This window comes from Cucurbita pepo, chromosome LG19 (assembly GCF_002806865.2).
Source record: "Cucurbita pepo subsp. pepo cultivar mu-cu-16 chromosome LG19, ASM280686v2, whole genome shotgun sequence".
Classification (NCBI taxonomy): Eukaryota; Viridiplantae; Streptophyta; class Magnoliopsida; order Cucurbitales; family Cucurbitaceae; genus Cucurbita; species Cucurbita pepo.
The window spans coordinates 4,744,928-4,770,609 of NC_036656.1; the positions used below are offsets into that span (position 1 = coordinate 4,744,928).

Genomic DNA, 25,682 nt, shown 5'->3' on the forward strand with positions numbered 1-25,682 from the left:
CTTGGAAAGTGTACAACAATGATCTCTTATTAGTATCTTTCAAAAACAAAACTTGCTTGATCCCAGCAGGGTTTATGTGCTAGATTACGATGTCTTTTCTACTATCGCTTCTTAATGTCGTCCACGACGTCTATTCGTTTTTTTTTTTTTTTCATTTTTACAATACATAAGGTGAAGAGGTGGAGGATTATAACAACCGATGGTATTTACATAAAATAGTTGAATTATGCTTAGGTGGCCGATAATGTCTATTTCTATTACTAAGAATATATGTGATTAGGTACTCGTTTTTAAGCTTAGTAATCTGAGACATGGGGTCTAGTCTTTGCATTGTGTCAAGGTTCATTACACGATTAGTTACAAGTAAGATGGTTTTTATGTAGAGATATAAGATATAGCAAATTTCAAACTTACCCACTTTCTCAATGAGTATATTATACTGAGACGTTACCTTCACCATTTGTACCCGCTTATATTCAGCACAAATCCAACTTTCATCCTAATTAAATATTGATCAAGTTTTCTTTCACGGAGATTTCAACGAAGAGGTTGAGACTTGTTGAATGAAAGTCTGACATTGGCTAATTTAGGGAATGATCATGGGTTTATAATCAAAAATACTATATCTACTTGTATGAGATCTTTTGGGGAAGCCCAAAGCAAAGCCACGAGAGCCGAGCATCATACTATTGTAGAGAGTCGTGTTCATCTAATAAGACTAACCCCGATTACGAAAACTATAAGCTTGTGAGATGAGATTTTACTCTAAATTTAAGAAAGAATAAAAAATTGATTAATCTTCAATCAAGTAGAATTTTATCCTTTGCAAACAAAGAGTGTATTTGCATGCATTACTTGTCCTTATAAGATCAGAAACGACCAAATCAAATCTAGTAGAGACAGTCCATCTCCCTGATTATAGTTTGTCTGTTTGGTTTTTTCTTTTTTATTTTTTGGAAAAATTAAAGATGTTTTTCATGGACAGGGAGAGAGAAATGGTTTTAATTAGTTTAAAACAGAACCAAGTTCATGTTCTTGTGTCCCCCCCTAAAGAGGAGGAACTCTGTTCATTTTGACCCTTTCATCTTCCAATACAACCCTGAAATCACAGCTTTCTCTATATATAATCCAAATCATTCCCCAAATTAATCACAACCCAACTCCCAAAAACCATCCATTTTCACTCTCACCCATTACAAGAGATTGACCCTATGGGCGGAGCAACGATCTTCCCCACCACGTGGGCCGCCGTGATTACCGTGGCGGCGATGGCGGCTGGCGTTGCAGAGGGAGGAATCGGCGTGAACTGGGGAACATTGGCATCGCACCCTCTGAAACCGAGCATTGTGGTGAACCTGCTGAAGGATAACGGAATTAAAAAAGTGAAGCTCTTCGATTCCGACCCTTGGACTGTATCATCGCTGGCTGGTTCTAAAATTGAAACCATTATTGGCATTCCTAATGATCGCCTTAAGAAATTTGCTGAAAGCTACAACGAAGCTAAGAATTGGGTTAAAGAGAATGTTACCGTTCATATGTACGATGGCGGCGTCGATATCAGGTTCCTTCCTCTTAGTCTAATCTTTTTTTTTTGGTGATATCACAATTTAACCCGAAAAAATTCGTAAATATAAGAGATTTCTATTCAATAACTAAAAAAACATGAGATAGAATTATATTCTCACTCACTTTTTATATATATAGAAAACTATACGTAATATTAAATTTTAAATTTTTAGATATTTTATTTTTTAAATATTATTAAATTTAATATTATAGATTTAAAAATTGTATTGAAAAATAGAGAGTTAAGTCTCTAAATAAATAAATAAATATATAAAATTATAATTATTTAATTAATTTTAAAAAAAATTGAAGTTCAAAATTAAAATAGTAGGTATATATATTTGAATAATAATAATTTTTATACAATAAAAGAGAAATTTAAATATATTTTTTAAATTTATAAGAGTAAAAACTATAATTGGATTAAAAAAAATAAAATGTTTATTGGAAAAATATGAGAAAAGAAATGTAAGAATGTGGGGGTAAAAGTGCAGGTATGTGTCGGTGGGAAATGAAGCTTTCTTGACGGCTTACAATGGATCCTTTGTGAACGTCACGTTTCCGGCGATGCAAAACGTACAGAAAGCTCTCGACGAAGCCGGCCATAGCAAAAAAATCAAGGTCACCACTGCCCTCAACGCCGACGTCTACGAAGCCAAGTCCAATCTACCGTCCGACGGCCAATTCCGGCCAGACATTTACAGTATCATGAAGGAGATAGTCCGCTTCCTCGACCGTCACGATGCCCCTTTCATGGTCAACATTTACCCTTTCCTCAGTCTTTACCAAAACCCTAATTTCCCCATCGATTACGCCTTCTTCGGCGGCAGCGGACAGGCCAACAATGACAATGGCAAATCCTACACTAACGTCTTCGATGCCAATTACGACACGCTGATTTGGTCCTTGAAGAAAGTCGGCTTCCCCAACCTGAAAATCGTCATCGGAGAAGTCGGTTGGCCGACGGACGCCAACGTATTCGCGAATGTAACTCTGGCGAAACGATTCTACGACGGCTTGTTCGAGAAATTGGCCTCTGGCGAAGGAACTCCAATGAGGCCGAAGGAGAGCTTCGAGGTGTACTTGTTCGGGCTTTTGGACGAGAACGCAAAAAGCGTTTTGCCAGGTTTTTTCGAGCGCCATTGGGGGATTTTTCAATTCGATGGAAAACCTAAATTTCCAATGGATTTATCGGGGAAAGGAAACGACAAAATGCTGGTGGCGGCGAAGGGAGTGCAGTATATGGAGCGAAAATGGTGCGTTTTGAGGCAGACTTTGAAGAATTTGGAGCCAACTGCGAAGGAAGTGGATTACGCTTGCGGTTATTCCGACTGTACGGCCTTGACAGCCGGAGGATCGTGCAGTCAATTGGACCGGCGAGGCAGAATTTCGTATGCGTTTAACATATATTTTCAGATCCAGGATCAGAACGTGGAGGCCTGTGTTTTCGATGGAACCGCCGAGATTGTGACCAAAAATGCGACGGTTGGGAACTGCTTGTTTCCGATCCAGATTGTGAGCGCCGGAGAGAGGTTGAAGGCGGCGGCGGCGGCGGCGGCGGCCATGGTTGGGCTTGTGTTGAGCTTGTTTGTGTTAGGGCTGTGAGGTGTGAAGGAATTTGGCGGGCAATTTTGGGGATTCATTTTATTTTATTTTTTCTTTTTCTTTATTTTTTAAAATTCTTTTTGGTATTTTCCAAGTTCAAATTTTGTAGTGTTGATATAGCCTAGAGGAGAGATGAAGCTAGAATATTCGACAATAAAGATTTTATTTTATTATTTTAAATTGGACTAATTTTATTTACACGTGTACATCAAATTATGAATTCATAAATCTACATTTAAAATTTTATAATATGATCTAGAAGACATAATAAAATTAAGTTTTAAATTATATCAACTATATTCACAATTTTTTTAATAATTGTGACTTTTTTTTTTCTTTTTAATATTATTTGTCATTTAATTCAAATTTTTGCATCATTTCAATTTTATTTGTCTTGACCTACCTTAACACCAGACTATTACCTGAAATGATATTCATGCGTCGAATCCATTTAATTTGAAGTAGTTCTTTTTATTAATGTATTTTTCCAATTACACTGATTTCACACTCTCGACACGTTTTAAAGTGGCTCAACATAAATACTATTAGAGTGTCCACTCAAATACTCGAAGCACGCTTAACTACAGAATTCTAATAAGATCGGGTGCATTGGTGTTGATATTATCACATTCAAGAACACTCTCAAACTGATAGCCAGAGTGCCCTTTTCTTGTTTGGTTCACTTCTTGGATGAAAATTCAGCATCAAATTCCTTCTGGAACTGTTCCCGTGTTGCAGTTGTAGCTGACAACATGACATCGTCCATAAATTCCCTTTGAGGAAACTCATCAGGCACAAGAGCCCGATACGTCTCGAACTGCTCTGCAGCTTCCTCTTTTTTGTCCAGTAGACTGTATATAATTCCCTGCAAGAACTGGGTATGTTACTACGTTACGCGTCTACTATGCAGATTCTTCTACTGATTCAAATGTGTGAAATCCCATATCAATTCAGGAGAAGAACGGATCATTTCTTATCAGGGTGTGTAAACCTCTCCCTAGAAGACGTGTTTTAAAATTGTGAGCTTGGCAGTGATACGTAACGGGTCAAAGCGGACAATATCTTCTAGTGGTGAGCTTGGGCTGTTACAAATAGCTTCAGAGTCAGCCACCGGAAAGTGTGAGACACTAGTCAGAGTAGGGATAGACTCTCTCCATAGTAGACGCGTTTTAAAATCATGACGGAAAGTCCAAAGAGGACAATATTTACTAGCGGTGGGTTTGGGCTACTACAAATGGTATCAGAGTCAAACCCCAAGCGGTGTGTCAGCGTGGATGCTAGCCCCCAAGGGGGGGTGGATTGTGAGATCCCACATCGTTAGGGGAGGGGAACGAAGCATTCCTTATAAAGGTATGGAAACCTCTCCCTAGCAGACGCGTTTTAAACCATGAGGCTGACGGCAATACATAACGGGTCAAAGCAGACAATATCTACTAGTAAGCTAGGGTATTAAACATGTAGATAAAAGGGGCGGGTAGAACCTGGCAAAGATAGGGTCGAAAATCCCGAGGGTTCTCCTCAACAAGTTCTTGAAACTTCTTCAAGCCCTCCTCCAGTTCTCCCTGGAAAACACAAACACTTTGTTGGACAACAATCCGGAGAATCAAAGAAGTTATTGGTTCAAAATTTATAGAACATGGAAGTAGGTGGGAAGCATTCTTATCAGTCAAAAGTTACAAGTGACCTTCACAACATGCATTTGAGCAATTAGTATCCCAATGCTTCTCTGCTCAGTAACCTTTTTGTGATCACGAGCAATATCAAGAGCCTTATTGAGTATCTCAAACACAGATTGACCTTCGTTGTTCTTATGCATCACTAATGCCAGACCCTGAAGAAAATGCAAGTTCAAAGCATTCAAATTATGCATTCACATAACTCACTTCTTCAATGAATTATGAAACGCTAGAAGACGTTGCAGCTAGAAAGCTAGGAACGCAATACTCAATATTCAAGTTTTTAGTACGTATGTAACAGCCCAAATCCACCGCTAGCAGATATTGTCCTCTTTGGGCTTTCCCTTGAGGGGGCTAGGGGAAGGTTTCCACACTCTTATAAATGGTGGTTTGTTCTCCTCCCCAACCAATGTGGGACGTCACAACGTACCTTATATCAAAACATGTCAGAATGTACTTCAAGTAAAAACAAAACAGGAGCGAGATCGAGAAGATTGATTCAAGAACAAATTTTAGTTCGATTAAAGACTCCATTATAGAATAAAGACCTAACCATTAATGTAACAGCCCAAGCCCAAGCCCTCCGCTATCAGATATTGTTTTTTTTGGCACAATCCACCACTTTGGGGACCAGCGTCCTCACTGGCACTCATTCCCCTCTCCAATCGGTGTGAGACCCCCCAATCCACCACCTTCGGGGCACAGTATCCTCGCTGGCACACCGCCTGGTGTCCACCCCTTCAAGATTCAGTCTCTCGCTGGCACATCACCTGGTGTCTGGCTCTTATACCATTTATAATCACCCAAGCCCACCACTATCAAATATTGTCATTTTTGGGTTTTCCCTCAAGGATTCTAAAACGTGTCTACTAAGGAGTGGTTTTCATACCCTTATAAAGAATGCTTCATTCCCCTCACCAACCAATGTGGGATCTCACCATTAATCCAGAGGCAATGGGAACGAAGGAACTCATGAATATATAATATTTTACTGAAAACGAATCCTATGAATTATTGGGTAGGGTGGCGGAAGGAACCCAAGACCAATCCATCTATTACGAGAGGTTGATTCATCGGCTCACTAACCCGAGAATCGAAATAGGTAAAAGACCATATGACCAGCTCTCATATGAGTCACTGGCAACATTACCTTCAATAATATAACAATTCATCTCATTAGTAACCAGCCTCATTCAATTCAAGGTTCAAATTTGGCAACAGAATCCCTAAGTCAAACATCACATTGTTTATGTATACTGATAACATCTTAGTTCAAGCACGTACACTAAAATTCCCAGCTTCTAACTCGCACCAAATAACATATAAACGATAGCTACCAATCTAAAGAAACATAAATAGCAAGTAAAAACCTTACATGCAGAGCTCTAACCAAGAGAGGGTTCTTCTCCAAAATTTCCATGAACAATCCTTTAGCCATTTCCAGCTCTCCCATTTTCTCATAACAAAGAGCCAACAAAAGCCTCCATTCAACCTCATCCGGCTCAAGATCAATCAGCCTCAGAACATACTTAATAGCCTCCTCTGTCTTTCCGCTACTCATTTTCCCATACAAAACAGCTTTCAGAGTATCAATATTCCTTGAATCATGCTCCAAGATCCTCTCTCTCATCTCCTCTTCACTATCTTCATCCATTGCTGGGCTTTTGCCGCTTGTCTGAGCAGGTAATGCAACGACATGTCTTACATTGAAACAACCCATGAAGATAAATAACCAAACAAGAAAACCCACAAGTTTTTCAACGAAATAGTTGGATGAATTCCTCTGGAGTGCAGGAAAACAACGTTTGTCGCACTCGGAGAGCTTTGAGAAGAGAGCATCGTGAATATGGGAATTGAAATGTTTCGAAATTGAATGAATCAAGCTTTTGGAAGTTGGGTTGTAATTCTTCCGAAACATGGTGAATCGAAATTTAGGCGATGGCCGGACATTGTAGCCTGAGAATTTGGGTCCGGGAAGTTCAATTTTGGAGCAGACTGAGAAAGCTGAAGTTGAACCCATTGCTGCAGAACAATCGATGGAACGGGTTTTATTTTATTTTATTTTATTTTTTACCTTCGTTAAAAATTAATTTGTTTAAATATTGTTCTCAAGGTTGTGTTTAGGGTTTAGGGTTTTTTCTTTTTTTTTTTTCTTATAATTCTTTAAATTCCAATTGTTTAGGGTTTAGGATTTAGGGCTTATGGTTTAGGGTTTAGTTTATTTTTATGTACTAATAAAATAATAAATTATTACAATAAAATGTAATTATGGTGAGTTATTATTTTTATATTTAAACAATATGACGTAATATTTGAAAATAACGAGAGGTATGCACACGTCATATCTCTCAAATCCCCTATCAAATAATAGCATAATGAAAATATAAACCATTACAAATAATTTATTTTTAGGTATTAATAAAGCAGTAAATTATTGAGAATAAAATGTTAAGAGGAATTATTGTGGGTTATTATTATTATTATTATTATTATTATTATTATTTTATATTTAAAAAAATAAAAATAAAAATAAAAATTTTCGCAACAATACTATTCAATGAATGAGGAAGAAAGTAGACGAGCGTATCAAGACTCTCATTGAGAATAGTGTCAAATCAAGATATCGCTCCATGTTCGTCATCATCGGTAACAAGTCTCGGGATCAGGTGCTTTTCCTACTGGTGTAATTCATTAGACTCGTGAAAGACTGAATTTTTTTTAGAGAGAGGGTGTTTTTTTTTTCTTGCTTTTATTTGTTTATGTATCTGTAGTTGAACTAATAATTTAAAATATATTTGTTTATGTATTTGTTTACATATATTTGTATTTCGCGAGTCTAGTAGTGGAGTCACTTAATGAATATATCTTAATGTCATGTGCTATTTTTACGGGTAAAAGCAAGACATCCTTGTACAAATGACAGTGGCAACACATTGAGATGTTGAATTTGAGTAAACCTCTAGGCACTTTTGGTGACATCCTGTAGTCTCGCATGCATATTCGAACATCTTCACGTCACATTGTTTGGGTTGCTAGAGGCACCATCCAACCAGTTGCACAAAATTTCAAAGTTATACATACTTTAATACCCATCTAAACAAAACTTTAAGGCATCTAAAGAGCCATACGTACCTGAGAGAGCCAGAACAAGAACAAAGAGGGAGCCAGAGAAGTTCGTCGATCTCCTAAAATATCAGTGTTTATAATATACTAAAATTATGTGTTTGAATGTATACTCGGTTTGCTCATTTGCTACCGTAGAGTCTGTATTTATATACACATTTTGTTTGACAAATATGGTGACTCAAAAACTTTTATATCTTCATTGGAAAGTAGGTCAATTATGGTAGCTTCAAACCCCTATGGAAGGTAACTAATCTTTATGGCATGACCTTAACTACCTAGACCAAAGTAGTATGTATGGTCGTATAAATTACAACTATTAAAGATTGTGACTCTCAAATAAATGAGTAAATGAATGAATGGAGACTATGTCCAGATCAAAATAACCTTGAGGATAGGATGTTAAAAAAAGCTTAAAAAAATTAAAAGTTATTATCAATTCAAACATCAGTGCGTTTTGCTTCTAATAATTGTATGTTGGGTGACCTCCTCGTAATTTTCTTAGAATGCATGTAAGTTAGGACAAAACATATTGGAATGACTCGGGTTGGTCTGTGGAAATAATATTCACTCTTACAACCAAGGAATAATAACGTGACCATATCGCAGGAAATATTGAGATCATTAAGTGCCAAAACGGGAAGAGTCATCTCCAAATGAAAAACAACCAGTTATGTCAAATTAACTCAGAGAAAGACAAAATAGATATTTAATAAAAATTTAACAATAAAATAAGTAGTTAAGAATTGTAGCATGGTAGAATTCAGACATATATTATCTACGAAAACGTTAAATTTACCTTATTACAAAAAAAAAAAAAAAAAAAAAAAAATACTTATCTGGATCAAAATAAAATATGTGAATTCCTTCTGTACAAAAAAAAATTAAATTAAAAATAAAAATAATAATAGTGATTTAATAATTTAAAATAGCTGTTAATAATAAAATAATTTTTTTAATAATTTAATAAAAAAATTATTTTGAGTCTCCATTATCCATTAAAGAAAAAGAAAAGACTCATTTTATTTTATTTTTTATCTTAGGCTGGTCTTATTTAAATCTTAAATTATCCAAAGTTCTTTTAAATAAAAAAAATGTATTATTATGGGGCAAATTTATATATCAATGAACAAAAAATAAACACAGTAATAAAAAAAATAAATTACAAATAACCTTATGTTGGAGTTCATTCTAGAAACATATATATTCCCTTCCGATTATTGTAAATTAAAAAATATATTTATTTTTATTAATAACTAATTTATGTTAATATACAAATTGAATCCACGGACAATTAATTTCATTTATGATTAAAGATAACTATTGATGAATAAAGAAGCAATAGAGGGAAAGAGTTGAATCAGATTGTCCAATTATTTACTATAACAATCATACGTTACATACTGTATTTCATGATAATATTTCTTTATAACAAAAATACACTACTGATATTAAAAGTTATGAAACGCGATCTGGTAAGACAACAAATTAGTAGCTTATAAATTAAATTATATTGAAATTAAATTATAAAAAAAAAAAAAAAACATCCTGATGGAATATACATGTTCTGTTTCTTTACTCCCAACTTTTCTAAAAGTAGTTGGATTTATTATAACACATTATATTAGTAGGTCAAGTTAGCGGTTCAAATAAGACAATGAAAGTTATAATTAAAACACGCCAGAAGGAATGAAAGGGAGAATTATGCTAAAAAAAAAAAGTTGAATCCATTGAGACATCCAACCATTTTATTTAATGGAGACAGATAAAAACCATAATTGATCACTTTCTAGTGATCATGGAAGCAACAACAAAAGCAAAAATAAAATAGTTACGGGGGATTGGTTGAATTCATAGAGACATTCAACCGTTTTATTTAATGGAGACTGTGATAGAAACCATGATTGATTACCCTCTAGCAATCATGGAAACAATAGCAAATATAGTTAAATGGCATTTGTCCAATTGGTACACATTCCGATGTTGATTTGGGAAACTTTTGTAAACATCTCTCGCTACAGTCTTTAGGTACGCATCCTTCGTACAACTTCTCTTCACATTGTATTGCATTGACCGACAACATGCATGCAGCTATCAAAAATCAAATAGATCATAAACTAAAACGTACAAAATTCTTCAAAGTTTATAACATATTTCGAAATCTAAAAAACAAACCTGAGAAAAGAAGGAAACCAATGAAGACCAGGGAGCAAGAAAATTTTGCCATCTCTTATAAAAAAGGGTGGTAAACTGAATTGATATGTTTGTTTGGTTGAAAGGTGTAGGATACTTTCATTTTTAATCGAAGATTTATACGAAAATATTTGGTTTCAAATATGGCAACACATTAAGTTAATTTCTCTTTTATTTGGAAAGCAGTCCAATTATGATAAGTTACAACTTTTTTTTCCGTTCTTGGATCAAGAGTGTTATTATGTCAATATCATTATTTTGTTATAATCAAGATATTATCTGTTTTAGTTCGCTACGTATTGTCCATTCATTAAGGTTATTATTTCAATATCATTATTTGTTATAATCAAGATATTATCAGTTTTAGTTCGTTACTTATCGTCATTTCACAGTTTTTAAATATCTCTATTAGAGAGATTTTCACATTCTTATGACTTGAATGTGTTCCAGATCTTTTATCTTCATTGACTCAAAAACCTGTCGAATATTTAAAAAATGAGAAGATTTTCACATGAGTCATATTTAAAATAACAAATTTTAATATATAATATATTAAAAAAATATTTTTTAATTAGATGATATTTAAATAAAACATTATATTTTAAAGTATATATATATATGAATATTTCTTTTATATTTAATATATAAAATTATTAAATATAAATTTGAATCTTTTAATATAAAATTAATTAATTATTTTTTAAGCATAAACGGTAGATCAAGCTACTATTCAAAGTTATAATTGTTGGATATTTCTTCTTAATGATGGTGGGCGGGTTACAGTAATAATAATAACAATGGATTACAACAACTACAACAACAATAACAATAGGTTACGACAACAACAACGCATTATAAGAACAACAACGGGTTACAACAACATAATGAAATAATAAATTATTACAATAAAATAGTACCGTAATTACAGTGAGTTATTATTTTTATTTTTTATTTTTATATTTAAACAATATGACATAATATTTGAAAAGATTGAGAGGTACGCACGTCACTCAAATCCCCTATCAAATAATAGCATAATGAAAATATGAACCATAGAACCAATAATTTATTTTTAGGTATTAATAAAGTAGTAAATTATGAAGAATTATTATTTATATTTAAACAATAGAGAAAAATAAAAAAAAACAGGAAATAGAATTTTTCCTAAAACCCTACACGCAGGCGCTTCCCTTCAAAACCCTATACGCAGGCGCAGGCGCCGGCGGCCATCCCTCTCTACACTCCCTCTCTCTACGCAGGCGGTCGGTACGGCACCCCTCTCTCTCTCTACGCAGGCGGTCGGCACGGCACCCCTCTCTCTACGCAGGCGGTCTCTGCACGGCGGCCACCGCTCTCTACACGCAGGCGGCCACCTCTCTCTCTAGTCTCAGCACAACTTTTGCAACAATACTACTCAAGGAATGAGGAAGAAAGTAGACGAGCGTATCAGGACTCTTATTGAGAATGGTGTCAAATCAAGATATCGCTCCATGTTCGTCATCATCGGTGACAAGTCTCGGGATCAGGTGCTTTTCTTACTGGTGTAATTCATTAGACCACTGATTTTGTTTTAGGGAGAGGATGTTTTTTTTTTCGATTTTATTTGTTTCAAAGTTATAATTGTTGGGTATTTCTTGTTGACGATGTTGGGCGGGTTACTTGGCCTTAGTCCAATGGATTTTTGGCGTTGAATTCCAGTTGAGAGAATATGTAGCAATGTTAATGGCTTATATATTTGAGTCCTGAACTTTCATATAAGCGAAAAGATAGCATATGTTTGATTGTTTTCTATTTACAGATTGTAAATCTCCACTACATGTTAAGTAAGGCGACGATCAAATCCCGGCCAAATGTGCTTTGGTGCTATAGAGATAAACTTGAGCTCAGCAGGTTAGTTCTCGATGGTAGAACTGTCAAATTTTTTTGGCTTTCAAACTGAACAAATAAGTAAGTGTTGGAAATTGTCAGGTTTCAATGTTGAAACTTTAAGTAAACAAGTGTGCTTCTTTTGTGTATATACTATTTTGTCAATAGTTTTTGAACCTCCAACCTCAAGGGGAAGGAAGGAGGTAGGCTCATGATGGCCTGATTCTTCACTTAAAAAAACTACCTTCATTAATTAAAAGTCAAAGCATTTGAGTCGACTATGTTGTATATATACTCATGCCCACGGTGTTACGATCATCTTGCAAGAAGTTTAAGGACCTTATATTTATTCGTTAAAAAATTAATTAATCATTTTTAGGCTTCTTTAAATTGTTCAAATTAACATTAATTCTTGTTTTGACATTGATATAGGTTGTCACGCTTAGAGCTGTACTTTGTTCTTGTAATCATTATTAGCTTGAAATTTTCAGATAATTATATGCTTAAGATTTGAGTGGATCTATTATTTGGGACAGTCATAGAAAAAAACGTGCAAAGCAAGTAAAAAAGTTGATGCAGAGGGGGCTTCTGGATCCTGAGAAGGTTGATCCTTTTTCTCTTTTCCTTGAAACTGGAGGAATAACGTATTGTTTGTACAAAGATTCAGAAAGGATTCTTGGTAATACCTTTGGAATGTGCATACTTCAGGTAGATAATCACATACTCTGTAACTGTTAGTTAGTTCTTTTTTTTTTTATTATTATTTTTTTTTTATTTCATATCGATTTTCGTATAGTTAGCTATTGGCTGTCTAAAAATCATCTCCTCATTTTATAATCATCATTTGCTGGCATTAGGATTTTGAAGCTTTGACACCAAATCTTCTTGCAAGAACCATAGAAACAGTGGAAGGTGGTGGATTAATAATCTTGCTGCTTCGTTCCTTATCCTCATTGTCCAGTCTTTACACCATGGTCATGGTATGCGGTTTCTATTCTTTTACAAATATTTTCTGCGGAAGCATGTGAATTCATTTGGAGCTATATTTTATGTAAGGTTATAAATTATATTGAAGGATTGATGGGAAATCTACGACAAACATTCTTTATAAATCTGAATAAATGTGTCTAGTTAACTCCACTATACCCTAAACTGGTCCTTCTTCTCATCTATCTATATATATATATGTCCACACTGTAACAATTTCTCTTATGTTTAGCATTATCCTATGTAGAGGCAATCAGTCTAAATTCTTGAAGTCATTAGTTTTTACCCTTTCATAGGAGTATTAATGTTTGGTTGATGTAATCTCCTATATATTTATGTTACTAATATTTCCATTTGTTGATTGGAAAGGGAATGAAATCAACTAAAATAGGAACAATCATTTATTTTGATCACTACAATGTAAATAGCAACATAGTTTCAGTTAAGGGAACCGATTGACCATATTCTCTGTCATCTGAAATTTTCTCATGTTTCAAATGAATTCAAGGATGGGAAGCTCTGACAGTGAGTGGAAGTCGTTTATAGATATTTACAGGAGGATGGGGGATTTTTGAAATCATTGTCCAGTATTTGCCAAAAGGTCCTCCGGTACCGTTGTTAATATGAAAAGGGGAAAGTAACCAAAGTTCCTATCAATTAAACTCCATTTGGAGCAACCAAAATAATAAGAACAATCAAATTTATAATCCCTCTCTATGCCTTCAAACATACGTCACTCTTTCATTTTTAGAAAATCAAGGACCTTGCAAACATTTTTATAGGTTTTCTCTTACATATAGTTTCAAGTCCTTTTACTAAAAAGATTAAAATGAAATAGAATTATGAAAATTTTAACTCTCTAATTTAATTATCCAATAGGAGTTAGAGTTTTGGACATGTACAATACTAAGTGTACATAGGTTGGATTGGGAGGATTTTCTTGTCGGGTTGGTTGGGTCCACTGCTCGAAAGAATTGAATAGATTGGACAACCCAACCCTACTCAACCCTTCTTTGTGTTGGGTTGGGTCATTGCGTTGTTCAATTTTTTTAACTAAAATGTAAAAAGTGAATCAAAACCTAAACAAATTCAATTAAAAATCAAAATCACAATTTGCTAATTGCATTCCTAGTACTCAGAAAATCAAGCTGAACTTGTTAATGATACTTTAGTGTCTGTGCTTCGTGGGTAATAGCTTTCCTGCCTTGGACACTATGGTTCCCTTTTGAAATCCTGTAGATTGCTTAGTATTCAGTAGATAATTATGTACATACAGCAATTATAATTGTGTCTCTTTGCTTTTAATATTGGCATCTTTTCTTTTCGTGTCTGAAATTTTATCTGAACTCTTTGAGTACAATGTTAATTGTTCTTTTACGATACAAATGTTGGCAATTCGTTGGATGCCAGACTATGATAGTTGTCATTGTACCCGGTATTGTGCTTCGTTATTATTTGAAGAAGAGCTCACAGATGATTGTTGCCAGGATGTTCATGGAAGGTATCGAACTGAATCCCATTTGGAGGCAGCTGGTCGTTTTAATGAACGCTTTTTATTGTCACTTGCATCATGCAAAGCATGCGTTCTAATGGATGACGAAATGAATATACTACCAATTTCTTCCCATATAAGGTCAATTACTCCCGTTGCAGTGAAAGAGGTATATTTCAACATTTGTAAATTTCAAAGTGTGGAGACAATTTGAGATCATATGATGAATTTTTTGCCAACATGCAATTACCTAGATATGGTGTTTTTTTTTTAACAAGAAACATTTTCTCATAATGAAAAAAAAATATATTCAAAGGATGCAAAGGGTGTGAAAATAGAGAGAGAAAAATCAAGAACCTAGAGGTATTTACAATCAAATAGAGCTGAGAATAATAAAACTATAGATGCTTCACTCACTGTTAAAAGCTTCACACCCACTAGTTCATCCAACGAGACAACCTTTTCTTCTTTGTAATTTTTATTTATCTAACAATGTTATTTCTATTACAAAGGACTCGGAGGGGCTTTCTGAAGGAGAATGGGACCTTAAGAATTTAAAAGAACAGCTAAATGATGAGTTCCCTGTTGGTCCTCTTATAAAGAAGTGCTGTACGCTGGACCAGGTTTAAATTATCTCTGCTACAGTTTAGTTCTATAATTATTTGCCCGTATTTTTCACTCACGACTTAGACTGTGAATGTCCTTGTTTAATATTTGATAGGGAAGGGCTGTTGTTACATTTTTGGATGGAATTTTGGACAAGACACTTCGAAGTACAGTTGCATTGCTCGCTGGTCGTGGTCGGGGCAAATCAGCTGCTTTAGGATTAGCAGTTGCTGGAGCTGTTGCTGCTGGGTACTTTTTTAAAATCTATTACCCGAATACACTTTTAGATTAAGAACTATTTTGTATTTTGACTAGAGTAATTATTTTGAAGGTACTCCAATATTTTTGTTACTGCACCCAGTCCTGAGAATCTTAAAACATTGTTCGATTTTGTTTGCAAGGGTCTCAATGAACTTCAATATAAGGTAAGATTGTTTTCTGTTTCATTTGTATGGCACTCCTAATCTCACCTATGAATTTGTGAAAAATCTTATTACACAATTATTTTTGAGTCGTTTAATTGAATATATATGAAGCTAATTTTTTCCTTCTTTCTAACTTCACGGGTTTATGTTTTAGAACTATACCATTTTCAAGTTGGTTGCTTGTGGTAAACGATTTGCCTATTGGTTATCTGAAATACTGCCGTTGTCATGTTATGTATCAAATCCAAATTGTCTATCCTCTTGCTAGAAATCTTACTTGGTCAGATTCAGTCTATCTTGAGACACCCTTTCAATGTTTTCCTGTTTTTAAAGTACACAACCATTCTGCTGTATTGCTATGAGGCTTCTTGCTATAAAACATCAATACTGCAGATTCTGTTTTTTAACATCATTTCTTATCTTTGTTGAGTTTCCGCTCATCATAATAGGGTGTCAATTTTTTCCGGCTATTGGCAATTATATAGATGTTGTGGTATCTTCACACTTTCAGTTTAGATCTTATTTAGAAATGGATATTTCTGATTCCTGTGGTGTTTGAGGGGATACTCTGGGAACCGCCATTTTGCCTATCATCTCTTATATCAATGATCCATATTGGACTAGGTTACTAGTTGTTTTAGCTTGTGAAGGTTATATGTGTTTACAGGAACATATAGACTTTGATGTGGTGAAGAGTACCAACCCTGAATTCAAGAAAGCAACAGTGCGCATTAATATCTACAAACAACACAGACAAACAATTCAGGTTGATAGATTCTCTGACCTTTTCTTTTGTCCTTTTGTGTGCAGAACATGTTTATTCCATTGTTGAGGTAAGTTTGAATTTTGGTAACAAGAGACAAAGAATAATATATCTTGTTTCTTATTGAGATAACATCATAGGCTCTGATGCTAGATTTCTATTCGGGAAAATATATATGACTTTCCTTTTTGTATTCTCTTTGTTGTGCAGTATATACAGCCACAGGAGCATGAAAAGCTTTCTCAGGTTGAGCTGTTGGTTGTTGATGAAGCTGCAGCCATACCATTGCCAGTTGTTAAATCTTTACTTGGTCCATACCTGGTCTTCCTTTCATCTACTGTGAATGGGTATTACTTCGTTTCTTTTTAATTAACTCATTTGTAATTTAGTTTCTTGTGATGTATTATGTTAGAAAGAATCCTCTGAAGTTATTTTAATGCCTAATTTCTCTAGTTCCCTTTGATCCTCAAGTGATCTTTCTTTTTTCTTTTGCCACTCCTAAAGGTATGAGGGTACTGGTCGATCATTATCATTAAAGCTTTTGCAGCAGTTGGAGGAGCAAAGCCAGGTGTCTAATAAGAGCGTGGAAGGCTCTCTCTCCGGTAATTACGAACTAGACTTATAGTCCTACATGCCAACCTGTTGGATTCTGTGGTAGCATGCAACTTACTGTTCTGTTTAGACTTTAAAAGTACTTCCGCCTTTATGTGGTTGAAACATTATTCGAATTATTTGCATGATTTCATGATTATCACATCGTGGCTAACAACAATTTGGTAATTTATTTCCTTGGCATTCAATAATTTAAGTCTTTCGAGTTCCTTGGAAACTTTTTTGTGAATAATTCCTGTCATCTATCCCTCAAGGTTTGAGCATAGGCCGCCAGCAGATCTGTATACCAAAAGCTTCATTTTTGCTCCATGTGAAACTAAACCCTCCATTGTGAATCAAAGAGAAAGAATATAGAATTATCATTAGTCTCAATGATATCATTGCTGGATAATAAATCAAAACTGGGTCCTCTCTCAAATCAGGATATTGTGATCGTCTTTTACTTCGGAGGACCTTTTTGATCTCTATCTAAAGGAAGGAAGGTATTTGATACAGAAATGTCTAAAAGGAGATGAAAAATCCTGATTTTTTCCACAGATATCTGGCAACAAGTAAGAGAACGCTTGTGATATCGAAATTAGGTTGAGTCTTTATTATCTGAGTTTCGAGTAGTTTGAGAAATTTTCACAGTAAGATCAGTGACTAGAAAGTTAGCTATGTTATCATCCTTGTCCAAAGATATTGGGTGATGTGAAAAACTATGTCCAAAGAAAATAAGCATTCTTCTTTCGATGTTCTTAATGGAAGCCTTAATACTTAAAAGTGGTTTACTGAAGAAGTTACCTTTCTTTGTTCTAATGCCATCAGTAGGTACGCTTTGTTTTGAAGATGGGGATTCTCTTAACCTTTCTCTTTTTTGGATGCTCCTATTCTCTGTGTGGTTGGTTTAAGCTATTCTCGCTTCAAGATGCAATAGGTGTTCTCGTAAATTTTGAAGGAGAACGTATTTCAGCGACTAATCGGGCCTTCTTTGCCTTCAAAGCCCTTTATTATTTGGTCCAATTCGATTAAGGTCCCTATTTCAGAAATTTGGATGGAAAGTCTAGAATCCTCGATAACAAGTGTCTCCCTCGGTTCAAGCATTTTGATTCGGCTTGCTTGACGGCTTCATTTTCTGTTTCCATTTTTTTATTTGTTTTTATATTAATGATATTTACTTGCATAGTGTCATTTTTATCTCTCATTAATCTTGTTCTTGTGTTTTTATTTTTTCACTCCATAGTGGAGTTTGTATCTTTTGATCCTTATTATCTTTTCATTCTCTTAATGAAAGTATAGAGTCAAGGCTCCTGATTTATATTTTCATTTTTCGTTCATTGATAAAATAACCCTCCCTTGTTTGGGCTAGCTCTACCATTCAACTTGTAAATTTCGATTTGATCAGGCTGAACTGTTTCCAGTAGGAAATAGTTAGTACTATAGTTGTGATTTCTGTTTCGTAGAACTTGTAAGTCATGATCTGATAAAATCTTGCTAACCTTGAGTTGATGAAAATTTATAATGGTTTCTCTCCTTGAGCATGTTGGCTTTAGAAATGCTTTTCGTGATTTTTCTGGTCAATTAGTATTTTAGAGACAGTGAATTTCTTGAAGAAAAATATGTTCTTTTTGCTTTAATGAAGTTCTTTTTCATAAAATTATTTATGTATATATTTTTTTGTCTGCTAAACAAACCCTTTATTCCAATTTTGGCTTATTGTTAATGTCTCACGCATTTATGAATGTAGGTCGTTTATTCAAAAAGATTGAACTGAGTGAAGCTATTAGATACGCTTCTGGGGATCCCATTGAGCAATGGCTTCATGGGTTGCTTTGTTTGGATGTGACCAGTTCAATCCCGCCTATTAATAGGTTAGTTGTCTTTCAAATGTACTTGTATAAAGGGAGAATAGAAGAAAAATTATAGATAAAATTAAATAGATTTCTTATTAAAATAAATAAATATATAAAACCAGGTTAAATAAATAATAAACAAATGTACTTGTAATTATATGTTGCCTCGTTTTTGCTGAATAGATTGCCTCCGCCAAGTGAGTGTGACCTCTATTATGTCAATCGAGACACACTCTTTTCCTATCACAGAGATAGTGAGCTGTTTTTACAGGTAATTTGATGTTGAATAGTATTATCAACATTTCATGATTGTATATGTTTAGTTGGAAACTTGGGTTACTGTGTTATATGCCTCTATGTTTTCTGGTTCTCTTATTTTTGCAGCGAATGATGGCTCTTTATGTTGCTTCTCACTACAAAAACTCTCCCAACGACTTACAACTAATGGCAGATGCCCCAGCACACCATTTGTTTGTATTGCTTGGTATGTCTTGTATTTTCGTCTATGTCAGCTTGTGACCAGCTGGTTTTTACTGACAGTGGATTCCATGCAGGCCCTGTTGATGAGACCAGTAATCAACTTCCAGATATTTTGTGTGTCATTCAGGTTGGCACCTACCTGATTATTATTATTATTATTAGTATCATCATTATTCTGGGGGTGGGATATTGAATCCACTGGATAAATGCAACCCCAATTCATATTTTCATTCTCGGTTGTTTATTTTACTTTCCATTCCATCTTTAGGATGATAGCAAGTGGGAGAGAATACCTTCTGCAGTATAGCTTCAGAAATTGTTCTTTTTGTTCACGAATTTTGAATCAAATCTAAACTTTTGTTGCTTATGTTGCATAAGTCTATATAGACTCATTCTAGAGTTGGGATTCCGATGGTTTTGTTCTAGAAGATTAGGACTTGTCCAAATCAAAACGACTAGAAAAGTTGTAAAGTTCGAAGTCTTCACTAACAATTGNAAAAAAAAAAAAAAAAAAAAAAAAAAAAAAAAAAAATCTTATTTTGCTGCATCATGCAAGCACTACTGTGGGAATCGAACTTTTTATTAATGGAATCAAGCTATAATTTGAGAAATTGTTGTAGATGTAATAGGTCTACTCTTTGTCTCGTATTTAATGTTAGTGTTTCTTCCCGTAATTGTATTTTGGTTGTCTGAGATTTGTGCATGCCTCATATCAGATATCTAAAATCTTGACATTGTTCCTATGTTTATTATTTCGTAATTGTTTCCATTTTCCTTCGTCTAGGTTTGCCTTGAAGGACAAATCTCACGTAAATCTGCAATGAAAAACTTGAGTTCTGGTCATCAACCGTTTGGGGACCAAATACCATGGAAATTTTGTGAACAGTTTCGGGAAGCAAATTTTCCTAGTCTTTCTGGTGCTCGAATAGTACGGATTGCTACCCATCCAAGTGCCATGAAGGTAATGCACAGTTTATATTTTATAAGTGTGCTCATCAGGTTGTGTAAAGCTTTTGTAATCGTGCAATTTCATTGTTGTAGCTTGGATATGGGTCGCAAGCAGTAGAACTCTTGACCAGGTATGCAAGTACTTTGAGCAAAGTTGGATTTTACAATTTTGATCCCTTTACAGATCTGAAGCTGTGGACAATCTTGAATATTTCTTTTTCTTGATTCTAGAATTTGTTCATGAGCGGTAAAAATAACTAAAATCTAAACGGTGATTTATCTAGAATAAGTTCAATGGTAAGAAATTACAAAAAGAGGAGATAAGATATTAAAAAAAAACTCAAGCCAAAGAAGTTATGAGGTCTTATAAATGATGCAAAGAAGGATGAACTATAAGAGTTGAAAAAAATCCAAATGAGTTTGAGCTTGTTGTTGACGACTCTAATTTCTTTCTAGCAAAATTCCTCAAGTGAAAGATCTCACTAGATTTAGCTAAAGAGTTTTCTCTCTTTGGCCATGGGATCAGCCCAAAATTGGGCTCTTATTGAGAAAAAGGAAATCGAGCTTTTATTGATAAAAATGAAAGCATACAACTGCACGGAAAAAACAAGAGTCTGACCATAACTACAAAAATGAACAATCAAAAGATAAATAAAAATCTTGAGATAGTCATAAATTTGATTTGAGATAGAAGCTGATAGAGATCTTACAGAAGTGACCAGGTGTCGAACTTCTTTCCTAGATAAGTCTAAACTGTTGAGAATTCATTTGTGTTCTTTCATTCTCCCAATGAAATCTTGGTTTTCTCATGTAAAGTTGTTTCAAGTTATTGGGTCAAACAAAACTGAAACCATTAAGATTAAGCCTTACCCCTAAGCATCAAGTCAATTTTGCATCCTGATAACAAAGATCACACTTGTTGGACAATACATCAAGTCAATTTTGCATCTTGATAACAAAGATAACACTTGTTGGACTGTGATATCCCACATACATAGATCTAAAGTTCCTTATAAATCTCCTATAAAATATAGCAACACTAGGAAATAATCTAACCTACCAGCTTCTGTTGAAGAGTTCTCACAGAAAAAACTATATTCAATGAAGTTGTCCCAAAGTCCCCATTTCATTCAGGAGCTTAATGCTTCAATTCATAGAGTAATCAGTTAACTAAAATCCAATTACAAATGAAACATTGAACTTTAAGGAAACTACCAAACTACCTCAAGTTCACTATATTAAGAAGGCATCACACATTTTTAGGTCGTACGTACTCAGTTTTCCTCTTTTCCGTTACTAAAATCGTTCGATGCACCATGTACCAGGTACTTTGAAGGGCAGTTTGCTCCTATTACTGAAGCTGAAATATCAGATGGGGACGTTCAGGCCCATGTTAGAGTCACTGAAGCTGCAGAAAAGGTCACATAATTATGAATACTCTCTTTCTCGAGCATATTAAGTAAAATTAAAGTTTAGAGAGGCTTTCTTTTTATGTTGAAACACAATTTAATTTTATGCCTTCTTTATATTTAATTAGACGCTAGAGCTTCTAATTTGTGAAGGTAACAAGAAAACCTAGAGGTATAAAAGATTCCACATAATTAAATGAGAAATAACCAAAGGGTTGAGTGTACAGAGTTTTTAACATGGTAAGTATTAAACTACTCCACAAAGCCATGTGTAATTCAGAGCAAGTTCTTTTAGATTAAGCAATTCAATAGAGATAGTAATGCAGGCACCCAGTATCAATATAGAGCAAGTTTTCTCATGACAAAAGCTGAAATGAGTTGTATATTCTTTATTAAAATTCTTTAGGAAGCTGTCATGGTTATATGTTCCTTCGCACTTGAGCTCTCTTTCATGCTTTAGATTTATGCACAGGATAACTTGCTTATTCTGATATTAAACCTTGATCTTGACGATAACAATGATACCTTCGATAATTGGCACCTATACTAAAAGAAATTGATTCACGTACAGAAGTGTTCACAAATTATTAATGTTTGAGGAATAACAACATTTGATACCTTGTTAGATTCTATAGATTCTATATTTTCTTTGAGTTTTGGTTTCAATGATATTTTCTTTTTCTTTGTAGCTTGACTATTTTTTTATGGGTTTTATTTTTGTGTGCCCATGAAAGTTCAGTTTATCATAAAAAAATATCTAAAACTGGAAACAAGCATATTTATGCGGTTATGCACAAGCACTTTTGGATGTCTTAGAATTGAGGTTGTGGATTACAGATGAAAGAAATCACTTCACTTGTGGATGTCTTAGAATTGAAGTTGCACAATGTACCTTCTCATTGTTATTGTTATTATTATTGTTATTGGAAATATTCATTGTTATCATTATTTAAATAAGACGTGGAGTACTTATCAAACTCACTAGGGAATAGAAAGGGGGAGGAAGTATTGGAAGGGAAACCACTGACCCTTACGAGAGATGAATGATTATACACGATAATCCAATGAATACTGATAATAAATTTCATAAACTCATTGCTCTTTATGTGGGGGTTGATGCCTTACTCCCGCTATCCTATTGTATCTTTCTTTCTGGTGATGGATGTTCTTTTTCTTATCCAGAAAAAATGCTATTACAAAAAATGTCATTTGAAATGACTCACTTTAACGACAGAAGAACAAAAATCTTTCTCCCTTTTTATTCATGATGACATAGAAAATTTAGCAAGATGCATTGCACTGTTATTGTTGACGTTCGCGTCATTTGTTTAATAAGAAATATCTAATATAATACTGGTGTATTTTCACCAGTTAATTGCAATATGGGCGTTGCAAAAGCCAGCAGTTTGTCTGTTTTTTTGTTTTTTTTTTGTTTGTTTTTTTTTTTTTATCTAGATTCAATATTCAATATTAATGTATCAACCTTTTATGCAAGATCATTACCATTTACTGACTGCTTTTACAGCGGTGCAAATTAGTTTACCACGACAGTTTTGGCCTTATCTTTGATTCGTACATGCAGGTTTCATTATTAGAAGAAAGCATAAAGCCTAGAACTGATCTTCCTCCCCTGCTGGTATCTCTTCGTGAACGACGACCTGAGAAGCTTCACTACCTTGGTGTTTCCTTTGGACTCACTTTGGATCTTTTCCGCTTTTGGAGGAGACATAAATTTGCCCCATTCTACATTGGCCAGATTCCAGTTGAGTTGGATTCTAGATTTTACGCTGTTGGAAAATTGTTAATGGTTCTATTTGCTGATTTCACATGAAAAAAGAAGGTAAAGAATGTTTTTTTCCTATCTAATATTTTCCCTTTTCTTTTCATGTATTAAGAGCACTGTGACGGGTGAGCATACCTGCATGGTCTTAAAGCCTTTGAACAATGATGAAATTGAAGCTAATGAATCTTCACAGTTGGGATTTTTCGGTCCATTTTATCAAGGTAAGGTTTTTACATTTAATTATTTCCCTGTGCTATCTTTGGTATTTGATTCTACGTTTATGATCCACAGATTTCAGGTTAAGGTTTATTAGACTCTTGGGTTTTAGTTTCCATGGAATGGAATATAAGCTAGCAATGAGGTGAGTATATTTGATTATTAACTACTAAATATGCATTTTTCTTCTTCAATTGATAATTCGACTTAAAATCCCCCAGTGTCTTGGATCCAAAAATCAACTTTACGGAACTAGATCCTTCGGAGGATACTATCGAAGAATTTTTAAATGCAATCAGATATCTTATGTCAGCACATGATATGAAGCGATTGGAAGCCTATGCAGACAATCTTGTTGATTTCCACTTGGTAAGATTTCCATCCCCTATCTCTCTTGTAGATGTATATGTGGGTTCCAAAATTCCTACAGATTTCATACCTCCATGCATATGTTATCGAAAAGGTGTGCATTGAATTTATGTACACTTCTAAAATGGAAATGAATTTTATGGCTGCTTCAATCAAATGAAACTAAAAAAGCTTTTTCATATTCTTCACTTCATATCTTCTTCACCCCCTAACCAATGGGAGTTTCTCAATCTACCTATTAAACTTTATCATATCGTAGAAAGTTCATGAGATTTTTTATCTGCAGTTTATTGTATGCATACCAATCCTTAAGAATACAAAGCCCAATTTATCGATTTAATATTCTTTTTCTGTTGATTTACAGATACTAGATCTTGTTCCATTACTTGCACAATTGTATTTCATGGAGAAACTTCCAGTTACTTTGTCGTACACACAGGCATCTGTATTGCTCTGTACTGGACTGCAGTTACGGAATGTTACTCATATTGAGGTTTGTTTCATAGTCTTTCTTATGACTGTTTTAAATCTTGTTTTACCACAAACTTCATCAATCTGTGTAATTTGGTCCACTGTTAATTACTTTTTGTACTAGTTGCCAAGTAGTTGCTGCTTATCCTGTTTTCTTTTGTGTGTGGTGGTGGGGAGGGGGCATTCTAATTGTTAAATGTTATGTATCAATTTTTGGAAATCGTATTACTTACAGGGACAAATGAAGTTGGAGAGGCAACAGATACTGTCACTTTTTATCAAAGTCATGAAAAAGTTTCACAAGTATCTTAATGGAATTGCATCCAAGGAGATCGAATCGACCATGCCACGTATGAGAGAGGTAAAAATTTAGTATCTTCGGGAATTCATGCTTGCTGTGTCTTATGCAAATTTGAACCTACCAAATAATTTTACTACAAAGTTGCAAGATTTCAAGTAGAATGGGGATATATTTATTGCTACAAATGCATGATTTTACTGCAGATTCCACTGGAACCCCATGAGATCACTGTTGATGATGATCTCAAGGAAGGCGCAAAACAAGTTGAGGTAAGATTCATGCTTCATATTATGAATGCAGATGGCGCTCGCACACACGCTTATCTTTTAAATCAACTCTTTGCTGGAATGGAAATGCAGGAGAAAATGAAAATGAAGAATGAGGGGTCGTTAGATGTTGGGATGCTGCAACAATATGCCATTGTGGACGGAGAGGTTGATTTTGATGGTGCTTTGGCAAGTGGTGGAAAGATTCCCTCTGGCGGAGTTGTAAGTGTAAAATCCAATAAAACGAAGGCAGAGAAGCAAGTGAAGAAGAAAGAAAAAGAGCAGAGCAGTAGAAAACGAAGTAAAGATGATGGTTTCAAATCAAATAAAAAGAAGAAGGCTTAAAAAGAAGAGCAACAGCAGCAGCAGCCATGACAGTAGGCTAGGAAAGGCGAGAAGAGGCTTGAAGTAATGGCTAATTGGCCTTAGATTTTGTTCCTTTATTTATTGTTTAGGTTGAAATTACAGGAAAAGGCGAGAAGAGGCTTGTAGTAATGGCTACTTGGCCTTAGATTTTGTTCCTTTATTAGTTTAGGTTGAAATTACAGGAAAAGACGGATGTTGACTCATATTATGTAAACTATTCCATCCTTAAATTTAATTTTTAGGGGTCTTTCCCCTATTATTGTTCATTTGCATTTTAAAAAAGATAATTCAAGTTCATATGGCTATACTCAAATAGGCAAGTTAATG

At 34.5% G+C, this 25,682-nt stretch overlaps 3 protein-coding genes and 1 long non-coding RNA gene across 5 annotated transcripts; 2 read left to right on the top strand and 2 right to left on the bottom strand.

The window, feature by feature from the left end:
* Positions 1–1,016: 1,016 nt before the first annotated feature.
* On the top strand, positions 1,017–3,342 carry LOC111781868 (glucan endo-1,3-beta-glucosidase 8-like). Its single transcript, XM_023662595.1, has 2 exons — positions 1,017–1,561; positions 2,061–3,342. The coding sequence occupies exons 1-2, from the start codon at positions 1,212–1,214 to the stop codon at positions 3,169–3,171; spliced, it is 1,461 nt and encodes a 486-aa protein (XP_023518363.1). The 5' UTR covers positions 1,017–1,211; the 3' UTR covers positions 3,172–3,342.
* A 278-nt stretch (positions 3,343–3,620) lies between these two features.
* On the bottom strand, positions 3,621–6,897 carry LOC111781093 (protein SLOW GREEN 1, chloroplastic). Of its 2 annotated transcripts, none has more exons than XM_023661522.1 (4): positions 6,223–6,897; positions 4,856–5,002; positions 4,653–4,733; positions 3,621–4,036 (listed from the first exon to the last, which is right to left on the bottom strand). In XM_023661522.1, the coding sequence occupies exons 1-4, from the start codon at positions 6,865–6,867 to the stop codon at positions 3,851–3,853; spliced, it is 1,059 nt and encodes a 352-aa protein (XP_023517290.1). In that variant the 5' UTR covers positions 6,868–6,897; the 3' UTR covers positions 3,621–3,850. The 2 variants fall into 2 exon arrangements, with proteins under 2 accessions (XP_023517290.1, XP_023517289.1); XM_023661521.1 differs by having other exon boundaries at positions 3,621–4,045.
* A 2,784-nt stretch (positions 6,898–9,681) lies between these two features.
* LOC111782193 lies at positions 9,682–10,233 on the bottom strand. The gene is made up of 2 exons (XR_002813067.1): positions 10,146–10,233; positions 9,682–10,061 (listed from the first exon to the last, which is right to left on the bottom strand). It is a non-coding gene; the product is annotated as an uncharacterized LOC111782193 (long non-coding RNA).
* Positions 10,234–11,326: 1,093 nt separating this feature from the next.
* On the top strand, positions 11,327–25,650 carry LOC111781617 (RNA cytidine acetyltransferase 2-like). The gene is made up of 26 exons (XM_023662307.1): positions 11,327–11,689; positions 11,962–12,053; positions 12,566–12,737; positions 12,887–13,009; positions 14,504–14,677; positions 15,021–15,131; positions 15,230–15,363; positions 15,446–15,539; positions 16,207–16,305; positions 16,513–16,649; positions 16,807–16,904; positions 18,641–18,764; positions 18,930–19,017; positions 19,131–19,230; positions 19,301–19,353; positions 20,011–20,187; positions 20,268–20,305; positions 21,500–21,593; positions 23,166–23,345; positions 23,479–23,587; positions 23,658–23,727; positions 23,804–23,951; positions 24,316–24,444; positions 24,658–24,783; positions 24,927–24,992; positions 25,083–25,650. Exons 1-26 carry the CDS (start codon positions 11,585–11,587, stop codon positions 25,332–25,334), a joined length of 3,093 nt encoding a protein of 1,030 aa, XP_023518075.1. The 5' UTR covers positions 11,327–11,584; the 3' UTR covers positions 25,335–25,650.
* Positions 25,651–25,682: the final 32 nt, after the last annotated feature.

Bases quoted from the DNA above. Each gene is read 5' to 3' on its own strand.
- LOC111781868 (XM_023662595.1), top strand. From the start codon at position 1,212: ATGGGCGGAGCAACGATCTTCCCCACCACGTGGGCCGCCGTGATTACC. The intron at 1,562-2,060 runs GTTCCTTCCTCT...GTAAAAGTGCAG, and splicing joins GATGGCGGCGTCGATATCAG to GTATGTGTCGGTGGGAAATG.
- LOC111781093 (XM_023661521.1), bottom strand. From the start codon at position 6,867: ATGGGTTCAACTTCAGCTTTCTCAGTCTGCTCCAAAATTGAACTTCCC. The intron at 5,003-6,222 runs GTAAGGTTTTTA...CATTTTCTTCAG, and splicing joins TCTTGGTTAGAGCTCTGCAT to GGTCTGGCATTAGTGATGCA. The intron at 4,734-4,855 runs GTCACTTGTAAC...TGTGTTTTCCAG, and splicing joins CTCAAATGCATGTTGTGAAG to GGAGAACTGGAGGAGGGCTT.
- LOC111781617 (XM_023662307.1), top strand. From the start codon at position 11,585: ATGAGGAAGAAAGTAGACGAGCGTATCAGGACTCTTATTGAGAATGGT. The intron at 20,306-21,499 runs GTATGCAAGTAC...ACCATGTACCAG, and splicing joins GCAGTAGAACTCTTGACCAG to GTACTTTGAAGGGCAGTTTG. The intron at 24,784-24,926 runs GTAAAAATTTAG...ATTTTACTGCAG, and splicing joins CCATGCCACGTATGAGAGAG to ATTCCACTGGAACCCCATGA.